Here is a 24201-nt window from a genome sequence, read left to right as displayed (position 1 = left end):
TACCATAGCCATGCATTTGTTCTTTGGGCGTTCTGTTTACAAACACCTGTGTACTGTACGAGTCCATCAAGGTTTCTCTGAAAGAAAAACTGTTTGTGTTGTTGACATTATCAGTGTACGAGCCTTCTCGTGGGCTTTAACAATGAGCACTTTAGTATTGTCCGTATAGGTGTTGGAGAGTAGTTTTAAGGAGGGGAGGGGATGGGTATTACAATAGTCTTATCTCACTCTCTCGTATCATGGCCATTGCATTATATGAAATGCATCGCCTTCTGATAATTCCTTCTCCTCATCCTCCCCTCTGCGTCTTCACTGGCAGTGCATTTGTCCAGCCTGTTGCTCTGACACTCCTGCTGCCTACGCATGGCGGTGAAGTCCTGCATTCGACAGGGCTGAGAGGATGAGGGGTAACAACTGTCCTCTGCCTGAGAGGCTCCTCCTCTGTCCTGACCAGTGAACTGTCCATGATGACGAGTCAGGAGCGTAGGCTAATGTGTCGGGCCACTGCCACTGAAGAGATTAGCTATTTATTCATCCCTAACAGTAGGAACTGCAGTCGTGTTAAATCAAATGCAGTGTCCTTTCTCACTGTGTTTCCCAGCCTCTGTTCTGTTTTTCAGGCTGAGGATTTACTCTACAGGAAGTGGTCAAATCAGTGCTGGCTAAACATCTCATGGAAACTTCTCCTTGATCAAATTTTGTTCAAGTATTTTGCCTTATTTACAGTTGCATCAGACTGTGCTTTGGGCTTTGGCGTAGACGAGCAGCTCGACGACTGTCCCTTTGGTCGACTGGTCTCATGTCCACAGTATACGCGGGAACGCCTACTGGTGGAAGTGGTGGTGTTAATCAGTGAGTGGCAGCAGCTCAGGGAACGGAGCAGGTGGTTTTAGTCGTGTGTTGGCGTGCACATGGTCAGGAGGTTGTATTTGCTCGTCTGTTTTTCTTTCATGTGTGGACACTGCGGAGGACCAGTGACATTTTAGCGTGGCTTGAGCCAAAGATCTTCTTCTTCTTCTTCTCTTTGATGACACACCTGAGTGTTTCACTCTCACTTCCTGCAAGATTATAGAACTCATCTTGACGCATGTAGTGTCCAGCTTGTTATCTATCTATGGGATGGACTTTATTCCATATATATCTTTACTTGACCACCATACTAATAACAAATGTCCTTCATATACAGATTGCATAGTACAGCTAAATGCTTTAGGATCATAAGGTTTCCAGCGACGTAAGACTTGAGACGTGTTAGAAGTATCATTGCAGAATTTGACGCCACCCTATATCATTCTTTCTACTTGGGGTGCTCTCTTACTATGATTAAAGCACAAGTGGATAGCATGTGATACATCCTCAAAGCATGGACTCTCTTCACCCAGCCTACAGTACCTACGGGGCAAGCAAGGTGATGCTACTCCCCTTACTAACACGTGTAGATAACAAATCTTTAGTAACAGCCGAAAATATTGATTCTTAGCGGAAAAAATACAAGTACAGATTAAGAAAACTGTCATTAGTGCGTATGATGATATGAATAAGACATAAATGCTTCTCAGTTTAAGTGGAGGGGATGATTCAAAGGGAGTGTCACTGTGTGGGATTTGTGCGGATGAGGTTTACAGTCTGCTCCTCTGTGATTTTTAACGGCAAAGTGAAATAATGGCTTTAATGCTGTTGATCCCGTTTGTGTGTGTGTGTGTATGGGGAGGGGGGGACAAGTAAACTACTCCCTTGCTTTCGCCTGTTGTATTAGTTGACTTCTGTATATGTTTGATTTGCTGTGTCTTGTATGTCTGAGTGAATTAAACTGGCGCAAGCCGATGCTGTTTTCTCAGAAGAAGAAAAAAAATAACTAAAGAACATTTAGTTCATTAGTCTGTGGAGTTCCTGTTTCCTAATATTTTCATCTGCAGGGAGTGAAGAGGAAGTTTGAAACTTAAGGCAAAATTCGGCATTTTGGGAAATGCGTTTATTTGCTTTCTTGCCAAGAGTTAGATGAGAAGACTGATACCAGTCTCATGTCAGTCTGCTAGATATGAAGTTGCCTAGCAGAAAGAGTGAAAACGGGGAAACGGCTTGCCTGGCTCTGTCTAAAGGTAACAAAATCTGCCAGGTGGGACCAGTTGCCCGATGGACCGCTACAACCTGCAACGTGAGGTTCAGCTTGTACTTAGCTTGCTAGTATTACCACTAGCTGGTGTTAGGGGTAAGCGATACCACGAAATTTGGCTTCGATCCTATTCCAAGCAGCTACTGTGTCATGTAAGGTGTCACAATTTATAAGGTGAAAGCACTAGTAATAGGTAACTTTTGAATATATTTTATAATTGCCATCAAATTTTCCAAAAACTTGTCATTAATATTCAGTGTTAATTGTTTAATTACACATGTTTGAACATGACAAAGTTTTTAGTGGTAAATAACAAATGTTTATTAAAGTGATCAGTGTGCACGTGCACACCAATGCAGCAGAGGTTTAAATGTTGGTCTCGATACTCAAAACAAGACTTTGTATGGGTAGTATCAATACAATGAGGATCGATCCAGCCACCCCTAGCTGGCATTACAGTTTATTCCACACAGGCTGTGAATTTGACAGTATTTTATTTTCTTGAGTTATTTAAAATGTTGAAATGAACACGTTTCAGAAGAAAATGATTCTTAAATGACGTTATGACAAGTGTTTTCTTTTGTCGTCTGCGACAGACAATACTGAACAGAGCTGCTGGAAGTCTCACATTACATGTGGAACTTTTTATACAGATATTACAGAAGGTACTGTTTATTTGGTTTCATAATCAGGTTAATTAAAAGTTAGATTTGTATGAATATTCATGAAGGTTAGAATGCCATATTAAGAAGAGGGAGGCTGTTTTTAATTGCTATTATTTTGGTTGTCTCTTAATTCCCCCGTCAAGCAGCAAATGGTGTTTTTACACTACGGTTTTTGTACAGATTAAACAAATGAGATGTTAATGAGCCTCAGAGGTGCTGGTATGCAGATCTTGTTACCGTAGCACAGAGCCAGGCTAGCTGTTTTCCCTCTGTTTCCAGTCTTTGTACTCGGTTAGTTTTTGGATGTAGCTTCATAGTAAAAAGACAGACAAGGGCAGTATCAATTTTCCAATCTAACCCTGCAAGAAAGCAAATAAATGCATTTCCAAAACTGTTGAACTTCCCCTTTAAACTATATTGCTGTGCATTTTGTTCGACCATCAGTGTTACTTTACACTATGCTGACCTACCCAGCAAAGATCTTGTGCTATTCACAGGTTAACGCACAATGTGAAAATGACCCTTAATGTTTTAAGGCTGGAGTGTAGTTAGAAAAATTCATGCTTTAAGTGGTCCTAGTTTCATCATATTTGCTGTTCTAACATTAATGACCAGTTCAGAAATGAAACCAGACCCACAGATGGAGAGAGCTTATTTTACAGAAGGTTCTAGGTTATACAGAGACTATATTTTTTATGTTTTAGCCTTTAATTGCAGTAGAGAGAATTAAAAGAACTGTTTTTATTTTCATTTTTTTTCCATCGTGCTGCATTTTTCCTATCTGTATTGTATCAATTTCGAGACCGACAAAAAGAAACATTTCTTTGAGTTGTGTATGCATTATGAGGAATGCAACGGTGGACTGAATTCACTCTGAAGATGACATATTGAGCGCCTGGTATCTCCTGTATATAGTTTGACCTTTGTAAATATTTCTGGTTGTGATCACCTCTGCCTTTTCTCTTTTCTTTTTTAATTTTCTTTTGCAGGCGTTGCTATCTGCACTGTGCTTGAATCTGAAATTTAGACAGGATGTACAGCTTCGATCTCTACTGAAAATGAAATCATGATAAAATAAGAATGGTAACAAACCTTTGTGTCTGTCTTTATTGGGATTCATGTATAAACCTCGTTCTGGGTTTTTTCACTGGACTGTAGATTTGGCAGAACGGCAAAGTCTCTTATCCATTTTCAGTGTCAGAGGTTGCATCCTATCCTGCAATATCACCTATTTTCTTACAGAATTAATGTTATTTTATATACAGTACCTGTAAGAGCTATTTTGAAGACAAAGCATTAAACAAAATACTAAAAGTGCAACCACAATCTCTTGACACTGCGATCTGAGGATGTAGTTTCTGAGTTTTTTATCCCTTATCCTGAAGACTAAAGATGTTTTTTGTTTGTTTTTCCTTTTTTTCCTTTATGTTGATATTCCACTTTAAGCGCAAGAAACTCACAATGTACCGGTGACAGGTCAGGCTGACGCCACAGGCTCAAACAGTTCAAAGGACACTTTGGCAATCAAGAAAAAAAAGTATTGTCAGCTCAGGTCCAAACATGGAATTTCAGTTCTCATCAGAGAGTCTATATCCATGAAGATCCTCCGGCTTCTATGACTTCCTGTCACTCACTTGAGTCACTTGAGTAAAAACTCGCTGATATGTCCCAGTTTTACTTGGAGTCGTCCACCTAGATGGAGCTGCTATAATGAGTTGTTGTGTTGTGAGTCTCCTCTGCTGCTCCCGTAGGTGAGGCGTGGAGGACCACCTGGGGAAACGCACACGCACAACGTTCATATTTGATCAGAAGAAAGCCAACAGCAAAGAGAACGTGCAGCCTCTGCAGTTTGGCCCACAAGCCGACAGCCACTGAAAGCTGTCAGCACTTAAACTAGTCACTCACTCTTATTTCACAGAGTCGGCAAAAATGTCACCTCTGTCCCGACCCAAGAGTCAGCAAAGCTCGTCACCTGCCGTCCATGTGGATGGAATGACGAAGTTGGATGACTGTTCAGACAGCAAGGATGTGTGTGTCATTCATTACTGTACCTTCCTGACAGGAGAGTCCGATCCAGCTGTGCAGGCAGCTGCAGCGGCCGTTGCGTCGGTCGCATTGTGCTCCATTCCCACACTCGCAGGTCTCAGTGCAGTCTGGCCCGTACCGGTTCGCTTTGCAGTCTGACACAAAACACACAAGAGGAGTTGAGTTAAACGACATAGTGGTGGAAGTACTATTAAACCAACTTCTGCACGTTCAACCCATCTCTAGTACACCTTGCTTTATCTAAATATTTTTGGCTAAACTGCCTCCATAAGGGTCATGTCCTGAGGTTGGATGGGGCTATGCACAGTCCAGAGATCAGAAATGGGACTTATAGAGACAGCGGTGGAAAGTAACTAAGTACATTTACCCTAGCGCTGTTTTGATTAACAAACTTTAGGTACTTTCATGAAGTGTTCTTATATCATGCTGCTTTAGAATCCTACCCCACTGCAAATAAGATGGGAAGTATTGGACTTGATGTTTTTATGTTATATTGGACTCTATTGGACACTCCTACACGTAATTGAAAGATATTGTTACTAGTTAATTTACAGATCAAGATTTTACAAACAAAATGGGATCATCCTATAAAATATGCTTTGTTAAAGATTAAAATGCCATAAATTGCTCTATAAAATAGTAAAATTTGCTCCACATTGACCATTTACAACAGTACAACACCTAGCTCAAACTAAAGGTCTAATACACAGAAAGGTGTTTGTTATTTACTTTACCATCATCGATATAAATGAGGTGGACAAAATAATATAAACTGTCAGTATAATGCAATACAGTACAAAACAGTTTCAATAAAAACTGAACATTATAATCCTCACGAAGGAGGATTTATTGCAGGTCTGTTGTATTAGACTGCATTAGTTTTAGTTGGGTGTTCCTAATAAACTGACAACTGACTGATCTTGATCTTGACTGATCATCGGATGGTTTATACGGAAACTAGAAGCAGCGTCTTGACACCACTTTAATGGAGGAAGGTTAACCCAAAAGGTTTGGTGAAAAAAAGCTTGGTGTGCTGGAGAAGATTTGTGCCATGTGTTTTCATTTGGATAGACTTGCATTCAAGCTCACACTGGTCTGCACTTCGCGCTGTGTGTGTTAACCAAGCCAGAAAGAGGGTCAAGGATTACCGATGTCACATCTGGGTCCAGTCTTTCCCGAGGAGCAGAGGCATCTTCCCGTCACAGGGTCGCACGGAGCGTTGTTGTCACAGTCACACCCCTTGGCACAGCCCTGACCGAAGGTGCCCTGTTCACACACTGAGGCACGGTCGGGGACATGAAACTGATTTTCGGTAAAAGGATAAATTGGACACAAACTGCTGGTACTCAGATTATTTTGCCGGGGTTATCAACAGTAGTTTGACTGACCTCTGTGGCACCGGGCTCCGTGATATCCCGGAGGACAGACACAGTGGCCCGACACAGGGTGACAGGAGGCTCCGTTCATACAGTCACACTGCAGCTGGCACAGCGGGCCGTGGAGACCAGGAGGACAGGCTGAGGACGAGGGATTCATGGAACAAGGTTTGAAGTTGACCTTTATGGTTTAAAATGTTTTCACTGGATTATTAAAAAGCGTAAACCCCAGAGTTTAACTCTGAATCCTCGAAAAGTTAAAGGATAAAGTAAGTCAGAATAATGTGGTTTTCTGTTTGTTCTTTGATTAATACTGAGCCAAATGCAACACTTTTGATCGAGACCTTTGACACTAAGGCTGAATATTGACCCTCAGTTCTGTTTTGGCCAAAAATATGCCAATTTCCACTACTTTATTTAGACACAGTTCTTGTATGTCTGCTTGTGTTTAAACAGCATCCAACGTTAGAAATTAAATAAAAAATTAGTTTTGAATAAATACATACATATTTATAAGAAAATAAGGTACTGATAACAAAACTTAAGTATCTTGTCTTGACAAATTGTAAGGATACCCAACTCTGTTACAGCCACACTGGCAGGTCATTACTGTTTGTCCTTCTTGTGTATTTGTGTAGCACAATAATGCTAATCCCTTCATTCTTTCGAGGATGAGAATAAAAAAGATCAAACCCCTACAATGTGTTAGGAGTAAGTAGTGCATTTGTTGGGAACTATTTCAGGCTGCACATTTGGTGTTCCTGTGAGAATTTTGCGCCACCAGAAATTATTTGTTGGGTACCCTGCACCTTGAAGGACTCCGGTTTCCGTTGAGGGAGAAAATTTAATTTAATGTCCAAATCAACTCGAATGATAACTCTCACTCTTCATCAGGTCTTAGAGGATCGGTCTAGAGTAATTCCTGGATAGGTATGTGATTGTTTTCTACTGAAATTTCTTAATTAGCTTTGTTTTGATTGTTTTGTTGCCTTGCACATGTCACTTCGCTCACCATGTGGGTTCTTTAGGCTCCTTCTCTTGGACTTACTTTATTTTAGGCTAAACCCAAGCACACATCTGTGCCAAACGTGTGAATAACATCAGAGCTTAATAAAAATATGCAACATATGACACGTATTTACAGCAGCAGGATGGTGTATGTGGGATCAACTCAAAATAAACTAAACTACAGTGCACATGTTCCCTATGATGAAGGAACATGTCATCCAGTGCAACAGTGTAGCTCACTGATGTGTTTTTAATCGTTTCTGAACAACTACGGAGCCTCTGTGGCCCAGAGGAATAAGATCTATCAGGCTTCAGCTGCACAGACAATACTTGTTAGTAGGATACATTTGTTGCTGGTTTTGGTCTTTAATAGGATTTATTCTTGGAGTATTTCAGTTCTCACCATGTTCACACAGATTTCCATAGTAGCCTGGACCACACTGACACGTCCCCGTCACTCTGTCACAAGTGCCGTTATTTTGACAGTTGCATTTCAGCTGGCAGTTGGCGCCAAATCTGCCCACAGGACATTCTGGGAAACAGACGAATAAAACAGGAAAAAAATTCAAATTCACGACTCGAGACTTGTCTCTTTGTTTAGGTTTAGCATGCTAGAGCAGATCACTTATGCAATAATGAGCAGAAGCTGATGCAACAAATAAGCTCAACTGCGGTGAGGAAGCACGGTGTGAACTGTGAGTGTTGTCACCTCTGTCGCAGTGTGCACCAGTCCAGCCGAGACCACAGGTACAGTTGCCAGTTACAGAGTCACACACCGCTCCATTGCTGCAGTTACAACGTTGGACACAGTCTGCCCCGAACCAGCCTGGAGGGCAGCCTGAGGCCAAGCACACACACTCAAATTAAACTGAAGAAAAAAATCCAAACTGGCAGGTGAATATAGAAGCTTCATTATCAAACAGGCAAATTACAAACAAAAGATGGCAAAAAAAGTTGCATTTATTCTTTAAAGTAATTCCTGCGGATGTCTATATATGCTTCTATATACCCCTTCTTGTTTTCCTCCCTTAAGAAGAAGCCATTTTCTGCCCTTCATTTTTGCACAGTAAGAAAAACAACTTACACTGATATGAAAATTGCCCGACTGAGGTAATTCATCACAGTAAGCACAGTCTGGGTGACACTAATGGAAAGCTGCACACAGGAGTCTAGACTTTGAAATGATCAGAGGGCCCATTCTCAGAGGTCTGGGGTTCTTCGCAGAGTCAGAGCCAAGGCGTCACGGATGAAACTTAGATGGCCCTCAACAGAACAGAAAAATGTACCAACGGTACCGAAACCTCACCATGTCCACAGTCCTCTCCTCTTCGCCCAGGGATGCACACACACCGGCCGGTAACCGGGTCATTCTGGGCTCCGCCTCCACACATCGCCACCTGAGCGCAGTCGACTCCGTAACGACCGGCCTGGCACGCTGCGAACACCCAGACACACAACAGACGCCTGTCAGCCCATGCTGTAACACTCATTTATTTATTCGCTGTCACCTCCGCAGCTTCTGGTGGACTCACTGATGTTGCAGCGGGGTCCTATGAAACCTGCGGGACATTCACAGGCTCCAGTGGAAGGAACGCACTTCCCCCCATTCTCACACTTGCAATCTCTTTCACAGTTAGGACCGTAACGACGCTCTCCACATGCTAAAAATAAACAGCAAACAAGAGTTCAGACATCATGTAATTGGCTTTTATTTACTTATTTGCCATAATGTTTGTGTATAAATAGGTTTTTCTACGTACCTTGGTCACATTTGGGACCATGGAAACCTGGGGCACAGTAACATGATCCAGACACTGGGTGGCAGAGCTGGTTTGTCTCTGAACACTGGCAAACCTGGTTACAGTTCTGCCCGAATGTACCTGGGAGACAAGCTGATAGAGAGCGCGTACAGACACATGCACAGTGTGTTAGAGATGTTCTCACTTTCTGTTGCACCAGAAATGTGTCATTCAATGTGTGTTATCAGTGCATTAATGAGTTTATAATGCCAAGGACGCTACTTAGGTTTCAAAATGGATTACCGCATAGGAGCAGCAGAAGAACTCACTCTGTTCACAGCCATTTCCAGTGAATCCAGGAGGACAGCCACACTCTCCAGAGATGTGGTGGCAGGATGTGCCCTGAGCGCAGCCGCAGCGCTGCATGCAACCCTTCCCGTACGTGCCTGGCAAGCACGCTGAAAGAAAAAGGCGACAAAACGATATCGGATGTTTATAGCTACAAGTCAAAGAAACTTAATTCTGCACATTTCATCCCTCAATAGTCGATACTCCATAAAAAGCCTTCGATGAGATTTTAAAAAGGATAAAAACCTCAAGAAGTGAAACAGAGAAAGGAGCAGACAGAAGTAGCAGTAGCAGAATTACAATGTGGAGAAGGTGAATGAACATTTCAAGTAAATAAGCGCATAATACATCATATTTAGTAAATGACAAGTGTGGTAAATGAAATGTCAAAGTATTTTTCTAATCCTGTCCACCAGGGGCTGCAAGAGCTCCACAGTGTCTTTAACTGCAGGTTTGTACCTTTGGCGCAGAGTTCGCCTCTCCACCCTGGAAGACACTGACACACTCCAGTGACGTGGTGACATGACACCCCGTGCACACACTGACATCTCTCCTCACAGGCAGCACCAAACAGGCCCGCTTCACATGCTGAGCAGAGGAAGGTGTCAATTAGGGGTTATAATTAATTAAAAATACACAGAATTGCCCGTCCCAGTTTCCACAGTGCAGCAGTTCCCGTGACGAAGTTTCTGCAGGTTCATTAGTTTTTGCTTCATTGACACAGCAGAGACTCACTGGCTCACCTTTCTCGCAGTGCTCTCCGATCCAGCCAGCGCCGCAGCTGCACCGTCCAGTCTGTCTGTCACACTGGCCGCCGTTCTCACATTCACACTGCTGCTGGCAGTCGGCCCCGAACCGACCCGCTGCACACTCTGTGTAAACATACAGCGGCGTGCACGAAAGGAAACACACACATGTGAGACTTGAAATGAGAAAGAAAACAGATACATCATGATGTGAAAACACGTGACAGGGAAACCTGCACTGTCACACTTCTGCCGAGGACTGAAACATGTACTTTTTCCCCCCCAGATTTATAGTCGGACTGAGTAAGGAGTTGGCAGTCAGAGGTAGTAGCCACAGAGTTTAGAGGGTAAAGACATTCGAGCAAGCGGGATTAGAGGTTTCCTGAGAATGAGGAGGGGTGAGGTGGGCCTGGCACGGCTTGACAGGGAAAGGTTGTAACAGGCACAGAGGGAGGATGGTGTGTGATGTGGAGCTCAGTAATGTCATCGACGGGTCGAAGGAGACAGAGCAGACTCGTGTGTGGTGCAGGAACAAAACTCTGCCAGCAACTACACTGGACTTCAGGCAAAAACAAATGAGCTAAGGCAGCAAATTAAACTCAAGACTGATGTATTTCCTCAGCACAGTAAAACAATCACAGGCCACCGTTTTTAAATATTTACTTCAGGGTTCAGGTAATGTTATTCTTCCTTTCTGTCCAGACTAACCAACATCATTATGGCTTTGCATTATCAAAGGTCCTGGTGGTTTAACAGGATGGATTTGAATAAGACTGGGCCAGCATTCATGTGAGTTTGTAGGGGTGAGCTATATGACCTCAAGCCTTTATTAAGATAGATCAGAGTTACCACGATAACTATATAATTATTATCTAATTATAATTATATTTATAATTAAAACTATATAATTAATAAATAATTATTTTTAAAATTTTTAGTGCACGTATTTGCTTTCTCATACTGGCTCAAACATGATCCGTCTGTCCCATTTAATTACAGTGAGATGAGTTGGACTGCGTTGTACGGTATAACGCTGGTCAGTTGTTGTGGCTTTTTTCAGTTTGTAGAAATGTATTAAAAACTGCAATTTGAGTGGATTTCAGTCGGTAAGAGATTCATGTCAATAATTCAATATGAGCTATGAGCTTGTCATTGTGAGAGTTTAGAGTGAAACACATCAAGTAAAGGCAGAAACACTGATTTAACAGTATAGTTGATTCATCAATCATTTGTCTGAAGGGGGTGTATAATCTGTACAACATACAACCTCCTTGATTTGGATAAGGAAATAAGGAAATGGATGAGAAAAAAACCTTTTTCAGGACAAATCTGGGGGAAACTATGCACGAGGTGCTGCATGTAGAGAGTAGAACAGAAGCAGCAGTTGCAGCAGTTAAAGGGAAATTCTGGATTTGTTCCAGCTGTGTCTTATTTTTGTAGTTTTGTCCACTGTTCATTGTGATAATATCTAACACTGCACTCACCAAATTCACTGCTGAGATCTTGAAATATGGTGAAATGACTAAAAACAGGTCTAACAAGAAACATCAGCAGTGAGACGATCATATAAGTCCTTAACAACCAGGCCAAACTTATTTGGAAGTGAAAGTGAGGCCGGATGTTGTCTGTCGTTAACATCAATAAGTTTACAGACTGACTCCCTGGTTCAATTTTGACCTGCAGTACTTTGGCTTAGGTTTATTGACAACACTCCATTACATGTGCAAATACAGTGAAACATATCAGACTTTGTCAGGGAGAGAACAATAAAGTCCTGGACTTATTTCCACTGTTGTCCCAGGTTTTTTTGCACAGTCCACCAACCTCATCAAGACGGCGAGAGACATTCAGTGTCCCACATTAAGATAATAGAAAACAAGGCTAAAGAAAATTAAGTCATATAAACAATTGATCAAATCTTTTCAAAAGCACACAAAGTAAAAATGTTAAAGACAAATTGTGGGGAATAATCATCATAAAAGTCACTGGTTGTTTGACATAATTCAAGATGTAATTATCACTGGATTTAAAGGTAGTTTATAATAATATATTAACTGATGCAGTTGCACACAGTTGTCCTGATCAAAAAGGGAATATTAACAACATGTCAGCTGCACTAAAATTTGGTTTTACCTCCAAAAAAAAGGTTTATATTAAACTGCTCATGACCTGCCTGATTGTCTCGTGTTTATTACCCCGTCGGCCTTTGCCGTAGCAATGTGGGTGTTCCCAGATCTAAGTATAATGTTGTTATAAATGAGGGCCGAAAGTACAAAAACAGGACCCAGGTTGTAATGAATGAGGATTTTCCTTTAAAGGATCCGTCTGAAGGTGGTTTTGTGGTAACATGCATCCCTGAGTCTTACCCAGCTCACAGGCTGTTCCCGTCCATCCACTGGCACATGTACATTTTCCACTGGTCTTGTTACAGGTGGCTCCATTCTGACACAAGCAGCGCTGCCGACAGTCTGCTCCGTAAAACCCTGCAGGGCATTCTGGGAGAAAAAAAGAACACACACACACACACACACACACACAGACACACAAGCAAAACCGTCTCGTGACCTCTTATTCACCTGTTGTATAGACGATCACTTTTCTCTGTTGTGTAAACTCACCCTCTGTGCAGTTGGGTCCGGTCCAGCCCGGTGTGCACGCACACTGCCCACTGGCCGGGTGGCAGATGCCGCTGTTACGACAGCCACAGGTTTGGTTACATCCTTCCCCATAGAAACCGGTCAGGCAGGCTGTCAGCAGAGGGACAAACAATATCATTACCTCTTCATGAACTCTGCTGATCAAAAATGGAAATTCCAGGGCCTGATAAGCGATACAGGTCGTAACATGGGGAACATCAAGTCCGTACTTTCTCATGTGTGACCGGGCTGGGTTTTCCCAAATAACTCTTAAACCAAGTGTGAGTCAGCATTCAAAACACGTTCTCGGTGCTTCGATGCTGCTAGAGAAATGTCCTGATAGGAACAATCTGAGCCTCTGATTCCGCCGATATTTCATAACACTGGAGTGACGCCAGCACCTGTAAACACTCACTCAGGTTGCAGAACGGACCGACCCAACCAGCAGGACAAGAACAAACTCCACTGACGGGGTCACAGCTCCCACCGTTTAGACACAAACACTTCTCCTGGCAGTCCAGCCCATAGAAGCCCTGAGGACATGCTGACACACACACATAGATTACTTGTTAATAGAATATATAAATAGTCAGGAGGTGAATTTGGTGAGCGAGGAGCTTCTCTTACGCTTTTCGCAGAAGGTTCCTGTCCATCCCACCTGGCAGGTACAAGCTCCGCTCACATGGTCGCACAATGCCTTGTTGTCACACTGACACCGATGGCGACAACCAAGACCAAACATACCTGCTGGGCACTCTGAGGGAATATCACAAAAACACACACACAGACACACACACACACACACACACACACAGACACACACACACACACAGTTTGGACCGACAGAGCCTTTTGTAGTTTCAAAATAGAGTGAACATGTCAGGTCAAGTTTTATGATAAAATGACAGGACAAAGACATGGTTGAGATTGTAAATTCATTCTCGACCTTGGAAACAGCAGCGGACAACTCAGTCTCACCACCTAGTTCACTCAGTAGCTGTTCTGTTCTAAACCTCGTGGTGAAATTGGTTTAGTGTTGTTTCCAAGTTCGAGAATAAACTTTTAATCTCAATTTTGAAGGCCAATGTGGACGAGAAGTGTTGAAAAGAAAAATGGAAATTTGAAGTTCCAAATTTCCTTTAAAGAAAAGAATAAAAAAGTTCATGTGATACAATTGAAAACTCAAGAACAACTATTGAGTGGATCATATGAGATCAACTGTCAACAAAGGCATAGATTTAAGACAAAAAACATGTACTGAATGATTGAAACAAATAAAATCAAAATCAAATCCTAAAATCAAAAAAACAACCCGATGGTAATCAGAGACAAAACGGTATTATTTAGGAGAATATTAAAGCCACTATATGTAGGATATAAAGATTTATTTGGCGCCACCTGGTGGTAGTGTCAAGAGTGACACTCGGCATTTTTCATTTCAAGTCTTGAGAGATGCCATGACTACATACAAATTCTACATCCAGTGACTTTACATCATGAGAGAATTAACACAGTGATACCTAAACTCTGTAACAGAAACACCGACATACTCTGATGGCAGTGTGTTCCAGTGTAACCAGCCTCACAGTTGCACTGGCCCGTCACAGCGTCACAGCTGCCGTCTCCGTTTCGACAGTCACAGGTTTCTGCGCAGTCAGCTCCCCAGTGCCCTGCATCGCACGCTGCAACACAGACATCCCGTGTGAGTGTCAAATATTACAAGTCTTATCAGTCACAAATATATTTCTATCAGCAATTTAAGATCCATTTTCCCACACGATTCCCTTCCTTTGTAGTAGCTGATGTCAGGTTTGGCCTGAAGTAGTAACCGCATGTTTTCCAGCACTGTTACCTCTCCTGCAGTTGTGTCCGGTCCAGCCAGGGGCGCAGGTACACCGCCCACTCACCGGGTCGCAGCGAGCGTTGTTCTCACACACACACTTCATTTGGCATCCTTGACCAAAACGTCCACTCAGGCACGCTGCACGAGGAAAAAATGAATTTAAAACGACAGGACTAATCCCTCGTCAGGAACTCCACCAGATCGCACAAGAAGCACAGCAAGTTCCCATGACAGTTTCTGTCCTGTGATACAGCTGTAAAGTGAGGCTTTAAGAGCTAGTGGTTGGCGGAAATGGAATTACATTCGTTCTTCCCAGTGAAAATATGTCCATGGTGGTTTTCAGGCTGTCTGAAGGATTTTAGCTAATGACCTCTGAGAAAAACTACTCCTCTGTCTTTTAGGACGTTGCTTCCATTTCTTGTCCAAACTGCACCACTGCATGATTTTATTATTCCACAGTGCTGCCATCCTCCTCTGCTGGTCGACTGTTTAATGCTTGTTGCTATGGAAACTTACCGAAAACTGCACGCTGCAGATACTCACAGTTTTGGCAGAGTCTTCCCATGAATCCTGGAGGACAGTTACACGATCCATTTTGTTTATCACACGAGCCGCCATTCTCACAAGCAGGGCAGGTTTCTCTGCAGCCTGGACCCCAGAATCCCTCCAGACACACTGTGAAAATTTCATATTCACGCTTTTATGTAAAATTTGTGCAGTTATTTTTATTAAGCTGTCAAAAATGTGTTTGCACTCACAGTTCTCACAGTGCTTTCCTGACGTCCCTGCTGGACACTTGCATTGTCCTGTCACCTTGTCACACGGGGCACTGGTGCAGTTGCAAACATGAGCGCAGCCTGTTCCAAACCTTCCCTCTGGACAGTCTGATACAAGACACACAGCAGGTGTCTGTCTTAAGACCTGGGGCATAAAAACTGGGGCCAAATGAGCCTTAAAGCATGAGTGAAGTACGTCCTCTGAGGGGCCACCTACCTTGATCACAGTTCTCCCCGTGACGACCAGGAGGACACTTTCGTTGGCACTCCCCAGTCACATGACTGCATGACACTCCCGGTGGACAGGAGCACGTCTTCTCACAGCCGGCTCCATACATTCCTGGGTCGCATTCTAGAGACGAAGGAGGACAGAGTGATTACTCGCCTTTCTGATTCAAACCATTAATATCCAAAAGACATGAGAAGAAGTACGAAACTTTGCACGGATACGCAAAATCAAAACGATGCAGAAAATATGCTTTCAATTTAAAGTAATTCCCAGTCAACTGCAAACTTTAAACAACCAGATCGTTTTTATGTTGCTTTTAAGTATCTATTTTAACAGTAATGGAAAACATAAAATACTTTTTAACCAGATTTCGCCACTAATCGTATTTGTGCAAAGGCCGATGAATACTGTGATGATACCATTTGGTGTGATATTTTTAGCTACAATAACCGATGTATGAAAATATGACACAGTACTGGCTCATCCCTCGGTGGTGGTAATGATAATTGCTTTTGTTGCTATTATTATTATTATAATTTATTATTATTTCTAAATTGTTTATTCTGTTACTTCCCTCTTCTTTTTAAATGTATGTACAGTGAAAAATCTGTTTTACTTTACTTTATTTTTACTTCATTTGGACGTTTAAGCTTCCCTGTGCAGAAGGATGAATGTGCAGAGCCTGACACTAGAAGGCTGTTTTCACATTTATGTGCTGGAGAGAGAAAGTTTGTTAAGTTTCAGTTAAACGTCTGGATGTAGCAGCACATTCTGTGACCTCATAACTGTGTAGAAGCTCATCATGGTCCAGTATGTAACTTATAACAAGCCATGTAGGAGACATATTGTATGCAGTAGTTATGCCGAGTTGACGTCATATCATGTAAACCGAAATTATGTGTAACTGAGGAAAACCGTTCACGTCAGCCTCCCACTTGTAATTCTGAGTTGGAGATATCAGGACTTTCTGACACTGATGATACTGTATCTCCCACTTGCTGAAAATAACTACAGGCGTTTCAACAAATTGTTGAAAGAATGGCTGCAAATGCAAAATAAAACCCAATATTAACACTAATACCATCCATTTAGCTCATTTCACAAAAGCTATACGCCATGGGTTTGTATCTGGTTTCACTTGGTAACAAACTGCCAAAATATGTGACATGGCTAAAACTGGAACGTTTACATAATGGACCCCAAGTGCTCATGTTAATTAATGTGGATCGTCCCTTCTTAAATAAAATAAACATAAACATATTAATAGATTCTGGATTTTTCAATGAGGGAGGAGGCGAAGAAGTCAATTTTATGAATTTCTAACCACGTTATTGAATTTTTTTATGTTATTCTTTTATTAATGGGGAAACCATATCAGACACACATTATTATTCAAAGCAGAGTATTTTAATATATCTTCAAACATGTCTGGAGGGGATCTTTAAGTGTTAATTATTTTACTTTTCTCCTCTTTTCAAATATAGTTTAATATTATTACTGTTGTTTAAGTGTTTTCTCATTTCTTTTTTTTTCTTTGTGCGGCACTGCCTTTTGTGTTTGAAAAATGCTATATAAATAAAGCTTATTATTATCATCATCATCACTACAGTACATTTATGGCCATTTGATGACAGTGTACTCACCTTCCTTGCAGGTGTTGCCCTGGTAACCAGATTTACAGACACATGTGCCATGGCGACGGTGACACTCCAGAGTGTTCTGCTGGACACACTGACACTCCTCAGAGCAGCCCGGTCCGAAGGTCCACTTAGGACAAGCTGGAGGAGAAAAAATAAAAAGACGATGAGACAAAGAAGACTAAGAAAGGATGATTTCACAACAGGAGTCTCATCATGAATGGGGCACCGAGAGAAACATGACAAGACACTAATTTTCCAACAACAACAAGACAGTGGTGGAAGATAAGTACAAAACACATGAAGAGCTTATAAAATTACGCTGTTATAAATCAAACTAGACGGCAGTATGTAAGTAGAGCTGTAACGATTAGTCAGTTAATCGATTAGATAAATTTAACCGGCAACTGCTTTGATAATCGTTTTAGTTACTTTCAATGAATAAATACCAAACATTTCGTGGTACCAGCTTCTCAAATGTGACAGTTTGCGGATTTTCATAGACCTGTACATTTTGCTAGAAGGAGAGCTAACATGGAGGGAGCTAAAAACAAATAATTTTGAAGATACACACATATATATACATATATACATACACACATATATACATATACACATATATACACACATATATATATATACACACATATATATACACACATATACACATACATATATATATATATATATATATATATATATATATATATACACACACACTGTGAGGCATCGGGCTTATTAACTAAACATTGGTATCAGATCGGTACTCGGTATCGGCCAGTATCCACAGCCCAGGTGTCAGTATCGGGACCGAAAAAGTCAGATTGGTGAATCCCTAGTACATTTACTCTTTAGGATTTGAAAACTACAGCAATAAGAGTATTTACAAGGTCTTTTTATCGCATGTGGATACAAAGTTAAAAGTGGAATGGAAAAGGGCAATGCTAGTAAGATTCACAGTGAGATCTTGGGTTCCTGACCAGGTCCAAGGGTGAGAGTCTGGTGATGTTAGAACAGCGGGACTTACGGAGGTGGCAGAAGCGTCCGTACAGTCCAGGATCACACAAACAGGCTCCATAGGTTCGATGGCAGTGCCCGTTATTTGCACAGTTACACTTCTTGTTGCACTGTTTTCCATAGAAGCCTTTTGGACAGCCTACACACAGGGGAAAAAAAAAAAATCATAATAAACTTCAGATGTTTTCACAAAAAAAAAAAAAAAAAAATTAAGGGAAGAAAATTTTTCTTGTCTAACTCACCATCCTGGCACAAGTCTCCACTGACTCCTGGCGGGCAGCGGCAGCTCCCAGTGACAGGATCACAGCTGGCACCGTTTTTACACTTACAGTGAAATGAGCAGTTTTTACCAAAATATCCCTCGGGGCACGCTGCGAAAGTGAACAACAAAAGGGTCTATCGCTGCTAAACTCTCAGGACCGACTTTACAAACTGATACACGTGTGTGTCAGGAGTGTCAGTGTGTGCTGAGCCAGTCCTCACTCTGGTTGCAGACGATGCCTGTCCATCCATCGGGGCAATCGCAGCCATTTTTCCACAGATTACATTTCCCTCCATTAGAGCAGTCGTCGCACGTCAAACTGCAGTCGTTCCCGAAAGTGTCATCCAAACACACTGGAAACCACAGAATGATGAATGAGGCCCTTTATAGTCTACAGACAATTCATATTTAAGAAGTGATTTTCTTTTAACTTTCATCACATCTAAATTCTAATCATGATATTTGATCCACGCAAACATAATTTATAGTAACTGTTGCGTGACTTTTAAGGGCAGAACACTGATTTTCCCAATGGATGTCAGATGTCTATGATTGTGTCTGTGTTAAGAAAGATTATTACAACTTTCAGTGAAGTTAGGAGCGTAGTTATACACAGATCCAGAGCTACAATCAATCAATCTACAGAAAATGAACCAGCAACTATTCTGATAATCAATTAATAGTTTTTGTTATTTTTCATTTTTTTCCCCAAATCACAAACGTATTCAAATAGACTTCCTCAGGTCAATTTGTTGTTTGTCTGCTGTTTTGTTGTTGTTTTTTTGTGATAGTGACAGAGGAGAGAGAGACAGGAAACAAGGGCAGAGAGCGAAGGGTCTGACATGTAACAAAGGTCCCCTGGCTGGGAATTGAACCGTGGATGTTGAGGTTATGTGGTATTTATGTGCTTTACTACCAGGCCACCAGGCGACCCAGGTCAAAAATCCTTTGACATTTTTGAGCTGACCAGGATTCCGCTGAGATCAAAACATTGTCCATTTAAATATATTTGTGCTTTGGAGTCAGTGTTCAGGTGATGCTCTTTAAAAGTTCAGCTACATCTGTTGCCAAATGAGTTCACCAAGTGTGGGCAACGCAAAACAGGGCCTTCAACATCCTGCTTCAGACCTCGCCCAGCTGCCGGTACATACAGGCCTCAGCATTCCAGCCAGAGAGGCTTTGGCGTTACAGTATGTACGAGAAGTCTGGGAGCATGAAGCGCAGTAATTAACCCCCACCATGAGGTCTGTTCCTGCCTTCAGTAAATGAGTCTGTCAGACAGGTTCACCTCCTGGGAGTCACTCTCAGGTACCTAGATACAGGTTCCTGTTGGTGACAACGAGTGGTTAATGGTTTGGGAGGAAACTGACCAAATTTCTCTGCCAGGTTACTCTCGGCCCTCAGCTCCCCCTCGTCGTCTTCATAATCGTCATAACGCTCCAGAGGTTGGCTGTAGTCCTGCAGCAAGGTGAGCTGGGGGCGAATGAGAGGCAGTTCGATGGCACTTCCGCTGGAGAGGGCCTCGATTGCATCTTCTAGTGCTATGAAAAAAATATGACGGGAAGAAAGTCAATTACACACAATACAAACAACATAAATTGTACATTATTTACTTTTTTGTCTCTTTTTCAAAATGTTGTTTTGAAAACTAATTTTTCAAAACAGGTTTAAAAAATCCATCATTTTGATGAGATAACGTGTTTGTTTTTTTTGCAACAGGTATGGTAGCACATTAAACACTACATGAAATAAAAAAGCTTTTAAAATTAAGAGGAAATAACCAAATTTCTTAGCTTGACTTGACTTAGGTTGACTAATATCAACATAATGCTACTTTGATTCAGGAAAATCCGGTTTTAAAGTGGCAAAAACGGAAACTATGGCACCCAGTTGGTAGGTTTTCTATTGATATCGATTAAGAAGAGACAGATTTTAAAGAGGGCTGGGGAGATTTCCTTATTTTTATGACAAATTCTGTATGTCTGTGAAGCACATTAAACATTTTCTCCCCGAGAGGTTTTCCAGCTTCACCAAAACTCAATACCCAGCTCTAATGGAACATGCTGTTAGTGGTATAGTCGTTTAACACTGAAGGAAAAGCTCAGCTGTGAATAATAACATGGGTGATGGATGAATTCCATCAGCTGCTTCATCTCCAGGGTCCTTGTATTGTTCCTGCTGGCTCACTGTCACACTGTCATGGCTTACTGGGACACTTGAATAGAACAGAACCATTGTTATTGTTATTATTAACAGCTGGGCTTTTACTACTTTGACATGTCAAAACCTCTGCCATAAAAAAATGCCTGTAAATCAAAAGCTACTGTGGTTATTGGCTGGCACTACTACTTTACCTGCGGCCGTATCTTATTGTTTTCCAGTTGTGGTCTCAAACTGTGAGCCAGTTCAGAATGGTTTGTTCAAAAAGAACAATTTCTATTACAAAAAAATGAGTTCAAGCTTCATGTTTTTATATAATACATCTCAAACTAGAAAAATCCAGCCCAAGTGTAGAGAGTTCTCTTCAACTCTCATAGTCTAGAGTGAATGACTCGATGCACAGGATGTTTTTTGCAGTACGACAGCAACAGCATCCAGGTTTTCTGTCGGCATGTGTCTGATGTGGTTCCCACTTGCCCCCTCTCCCTGCCCTGATTGCTGATACTCACGGATGCAGGATTGCCGGTCCTCGTCCAGACGGAAACCCCGGCGGCAGAAGCACTGGAAGGAACCTGCACTGTTCTGGCATGTGTGATCACAGCCGCCATTAGCAGCCAGACACTCATCTACATCTAAACAACACAGACACAGCACAGACTCAAGTGCTTTTCCCTCATCAAGAGGAGATGCTGAGAAAAATCAAAGCTATTTAGATGAACGGTGATCACTTTAAACGTTCCACCAAAACAAAGTCAAGATTGAGACCTATGAGTCAAACTGGAACTCACCCCAGTTCAACAGAAATAAATTATTCTCTCTCAAAATAGTGTGAGCGCCAACCACCTTTTTGACTTTTTGTTAGAGCTAAACATACCATCGCAGCTACATCCGTCCGAGTTGAGCCTGTATCCTGCGGAGCAGTAGCATTCATAACCCCCGGGGTAGTTGGTGCAGTCCTGCTCGCAGCAGGAGCTCTGCTCTCCACACTCGTCGACGTCTGCCAAACACAACAAGCAGGGAGACACAGATTATGATCCAAGTGTAGGGAGAGACTTTTTAAGAGATAATGTAAATTTTACAGGTTTAACAGCCAGTTAAGGTCAAAGTTGCAACTTGAGGGTATAGTACTAAACTTTTTTCCTTTACAAACTCTGACTTGGAAGTAAATGTTCACTCCGGTATTCTAAAGCCAAAAACTACAGAGAATATTATCCTCCACCTCCTGACCAAAAGAGCATTTTTGGCATCATAGATGAGAGACCTATAAATTCACTAAAGTAAAGAAAGATTTTTCCTTAAACTTGTACACACAAGATTTTTTTTTAAAAATCGGTACTTCGGGTGCTCCATAGCCTCCCAATTTTCTTTTAGTTTTCCTGGCACAAGTCGCATTGGGTGATCATTTACACCGACCGAGCTGTCCAATGCAGTAATACTGGCAACATTAGAAAGGACTTTTACACACTTATCTATAGTTATAGTACATTGTAAGGGGAGTCACTGGGAGTTACATTGGGAATTACAGTGCACAACTTTAGTTTCAATGTGACATCCTCCTGTAGGTAGGATGTGGCTCAGAAAAACCATTGAATCCAAATCCATTTGAATCCCTTATCAAATATATTCTTGTTTTAGCTCTCAATAATTTAAATGACACCTCTGTATAGAGGTATATATATTTTAAGCTGCAACGATATGTTGAAAAGCTCACATAATAAAATAACAAGCCATTAAATTGGAGTTTAAAAAAAAGAACCAGATCCAAAATGAAACCGTAGGTCTGAACCCAGTGCTAGTCTTAATCAGTCATTAACACTAATACATAAAACATCACTTATTATATGATTCAATAAGGTGTTTTTGTGAAGTTTTTTGAGTGCCAATCGAATGCATCAGAATGCATTATATCTTGTTATAAGCCCGGTTATTAGTCCATGTGACATTGTGATTTACGATTTCTTACCAACACAGGTTTTAAGGTCGTCATCTAGTCTGTAACCACGGTTACAGGAGCAGACGGGCCCACTGGTTGAATGCTGGCAGTGGTGCGAACAGCCGCCGTTGTCGTTCTCACAGCTGTTCACGATCTCCATCTCAATTCCTGTCACAAGTTCACGTTGAGATAAGCATGCGTGTTGATTAAAGGGCTGAAATATCTCGTACCAACTAAATATACAGTATGCACGTAATAATACTGAGGTAAGAGGATTTAAACTGACTGTAACACTGTTTTCCATCAGATCCCAGCTCATAGGCAGTGTTACAAACACAGGTGTAAGAACCCAGAGTGTTGTGGCAGCCATGAGCACAGTTGGCTTCTTCTGTCTCACACTCATCAATATCTGTGACAAAGTATATGTTTAAAAAAACAAAACAAAGCACTGAATTATAAGGAGAAATGCATCAGTTCAGCACAATTTAATTTACATTCGCTACCACGTGTTTCTCACAAATCAAATCCATTTCTGCACCTAAAAACCATCTTTCACACTCTTGAAACTCAGTATTAGTTGACACTGGCAGTGGAAACGGCTTCAGATTTTGCCTCATCTTTCCACTAACTGACAAAATGAATGACTGACAAAGTCCTACTTTTTTTCTTAAAAGCCACATTCTTTCTAATCATTTATAACATGAGCTGTATGAGCTTTTCATGAGCTGTATTTCTACGGTATTTCTGACCAAATTGTCTCTCAAATTCATTTTCATTTTTAGTGATTGAATTTGGAGACTTCAGTTGACTGAACAATTTAAGCTACTAAGTGTGGTGGGATTTTTTTTTTTGGACTATCTTCTATACGTTTCTGCTCAACACTCAATTTACTCTGAGCTCCATTAATAACCATTATAAAGTCATTATTATTGTTAGTGGTGGAACTACCTTCACAGGTTTTCCCGTCTTCAGCCAGGATGTAACCAGCTTTACAGTCACAGTGAGCCTTGCCACCATCAACTCGACACTCGTGCATACAGCCTCCGTTCTGATCTGCGCAGGGGTTCTGCACTGTAACACAAAAAGCACACACACTCGAACAGCAAATCCACATGGTGTCAGTCAAGTAGGGAAGGCTTCTGGCACAGCAGTGGAAAAACCTGTAAAAGCTGACTCTCTACATCTTACTTCAGAGGATGTGGAGAGCTTAAATCCACACTGCCACTCTTCACCTCCACCTTGTCTCTTTATTGTTCTCTCTGCATAGTTGTGTGTGTGTGTGTGTGTGTGTGTGTGTGTGTGTGTGTGTGTGTGTGTGTGTGTGTGTGTGTGTGCGGGCGTGCGTGCGTGTGTTTGTGTGTGTGTGTGTGTGTGTGTGTGCGTTCCTGTGTGTGTGTATGACTTATGTAAGCCTGTCCGGCGTCTGGGATGAGAACCTTCAGTTCTGCAGAAATTAGAGGAAGCTGTTCACAGCCAACAATTACAAAGTAAAAGCATCTAAAAGACAGTAATTCAAAATACATATATGTATAATTTCCCACTGCTCCGAGAAACATGCTAAACCGCATGGCCTCAGAGATTGGAGAGATGAAAAGGGCCAAGGACGTCAAAAACAAAAAAAACAAATAAAGAAGACTGCTGTGATTCACTTTAATTTAATGTCTGAA

General features: G+C 41.6%; 1 protein-coding gene across 1 annotated transcript in view; it reads right to left on the bottom strand.

The window, feature by feature from the left end:
• Positions 1–3856: 3856 nt before the first annotated feature.
• megf6b (multiple EGF-like-domains 6b) overlaps positions 3857–24201 on the bottom strand; it is a 62677-nt gene continuing 42332 nt past the window's right edge. Inside the window, exons 9-39 of the mRNA XM_040159002.1 lie at positions 23483–23605; positions 22821–22943; positions 22565–22702; positions 21476–21598; positions 21111–21233; positions 19812–19982; positions 18663–18794; positions 18422–18550; positions 18190–18318; positions 17169–17303; positions 15514–15648; positions 15279–15404; positions 15064–15195; positions 14530–14658; positions 14228–14359; positions 13305–13433; positions 13093–13221; positions 12660–12788; positions 12408–12536; positions 10039–10167; positions 9755–9883; positions 9277–9405; positions 8969–9100; positions 8741–8869; positions 8515–8643; positions 7918–8046; positions 7612–7740; positions 6213–6341; positions 5973–6101; positions 4830–4958; positions 3857–4548 (exon numbers count right to left, since the gene is read on the bottom strand). Coding sequence (XP_040014936.1) covers positions 4484–4548; positions 4830–4958; positions 5973–6101; positions 6213–6341; positions 7612–7740; positions 7918–8046; positions 8515–8643; positions 8741–8869; positions 8969–9100; positions 9277–9405; positions 9755–9883; positions 10039–10167; positions 12408–12536; positions 12660–12788; positions 13093–13221; positions 13305–13433; positions 14228–14359; positions 14530–14658; positions 15064–15195; positions 15279–15404; positions 15514–15648; positions 17169–17303; positions 18190–18318; positions 18422–18550; positions 18663–18794; positions 19812–19982; positions 21111–21233; positions 21476–21598; positions 22565–22702; positions 22821–22943; positions 23483–23605 — 3983 coding nt within the window. The 3' untranslated portion in view covers positions 3857–4483. The remainder of the gene's footprint in view (positions 4549–4829; positions 4959–5972; positions 6102–6212; positions 6342–7611; positions 7741–7917; positions 8047–8514; positions 8644–8740; positions 8870–8968; positions 9101–9276; positions 9406–9754; positions 9884–10038; positions 10168–12407; positions 12537–12659; positions 12789–13092; positions 13222–13304; positions 13434–14227; positions 14360–14529; positions 14659–15063; positions 15196–15278; positions 15405–15513; positions 15649–17168; positions 17304–18189; positions 18319–18421; positions 18551–18662; positions 18795–19811; positions 19983–21110; positions 21234–21475; positions 21599–22564; positions 22703–22820; positions 22944–23482; positions 23606–24201) is intronic.

This window comes from Xiphias gladius, chromosome 21, assembly GCF_016859285.1.
Source record: "Xiphias gladius isolate SHS-SW01 ecotype Sanya breed wild chromosome 21, ASM1685928v1, whole genome shotgun sequence".
NCBI lineage: Eukaryota > Metazoa > Chordata > Actinopteri > Istiophoriformes > Xiphiidae > Xiphias > Xiphias gladius.
Note: the sequence above shows the minus strand (reverse complement) of the source record. Positions and strands in the feature narration are given on the sequence as shown.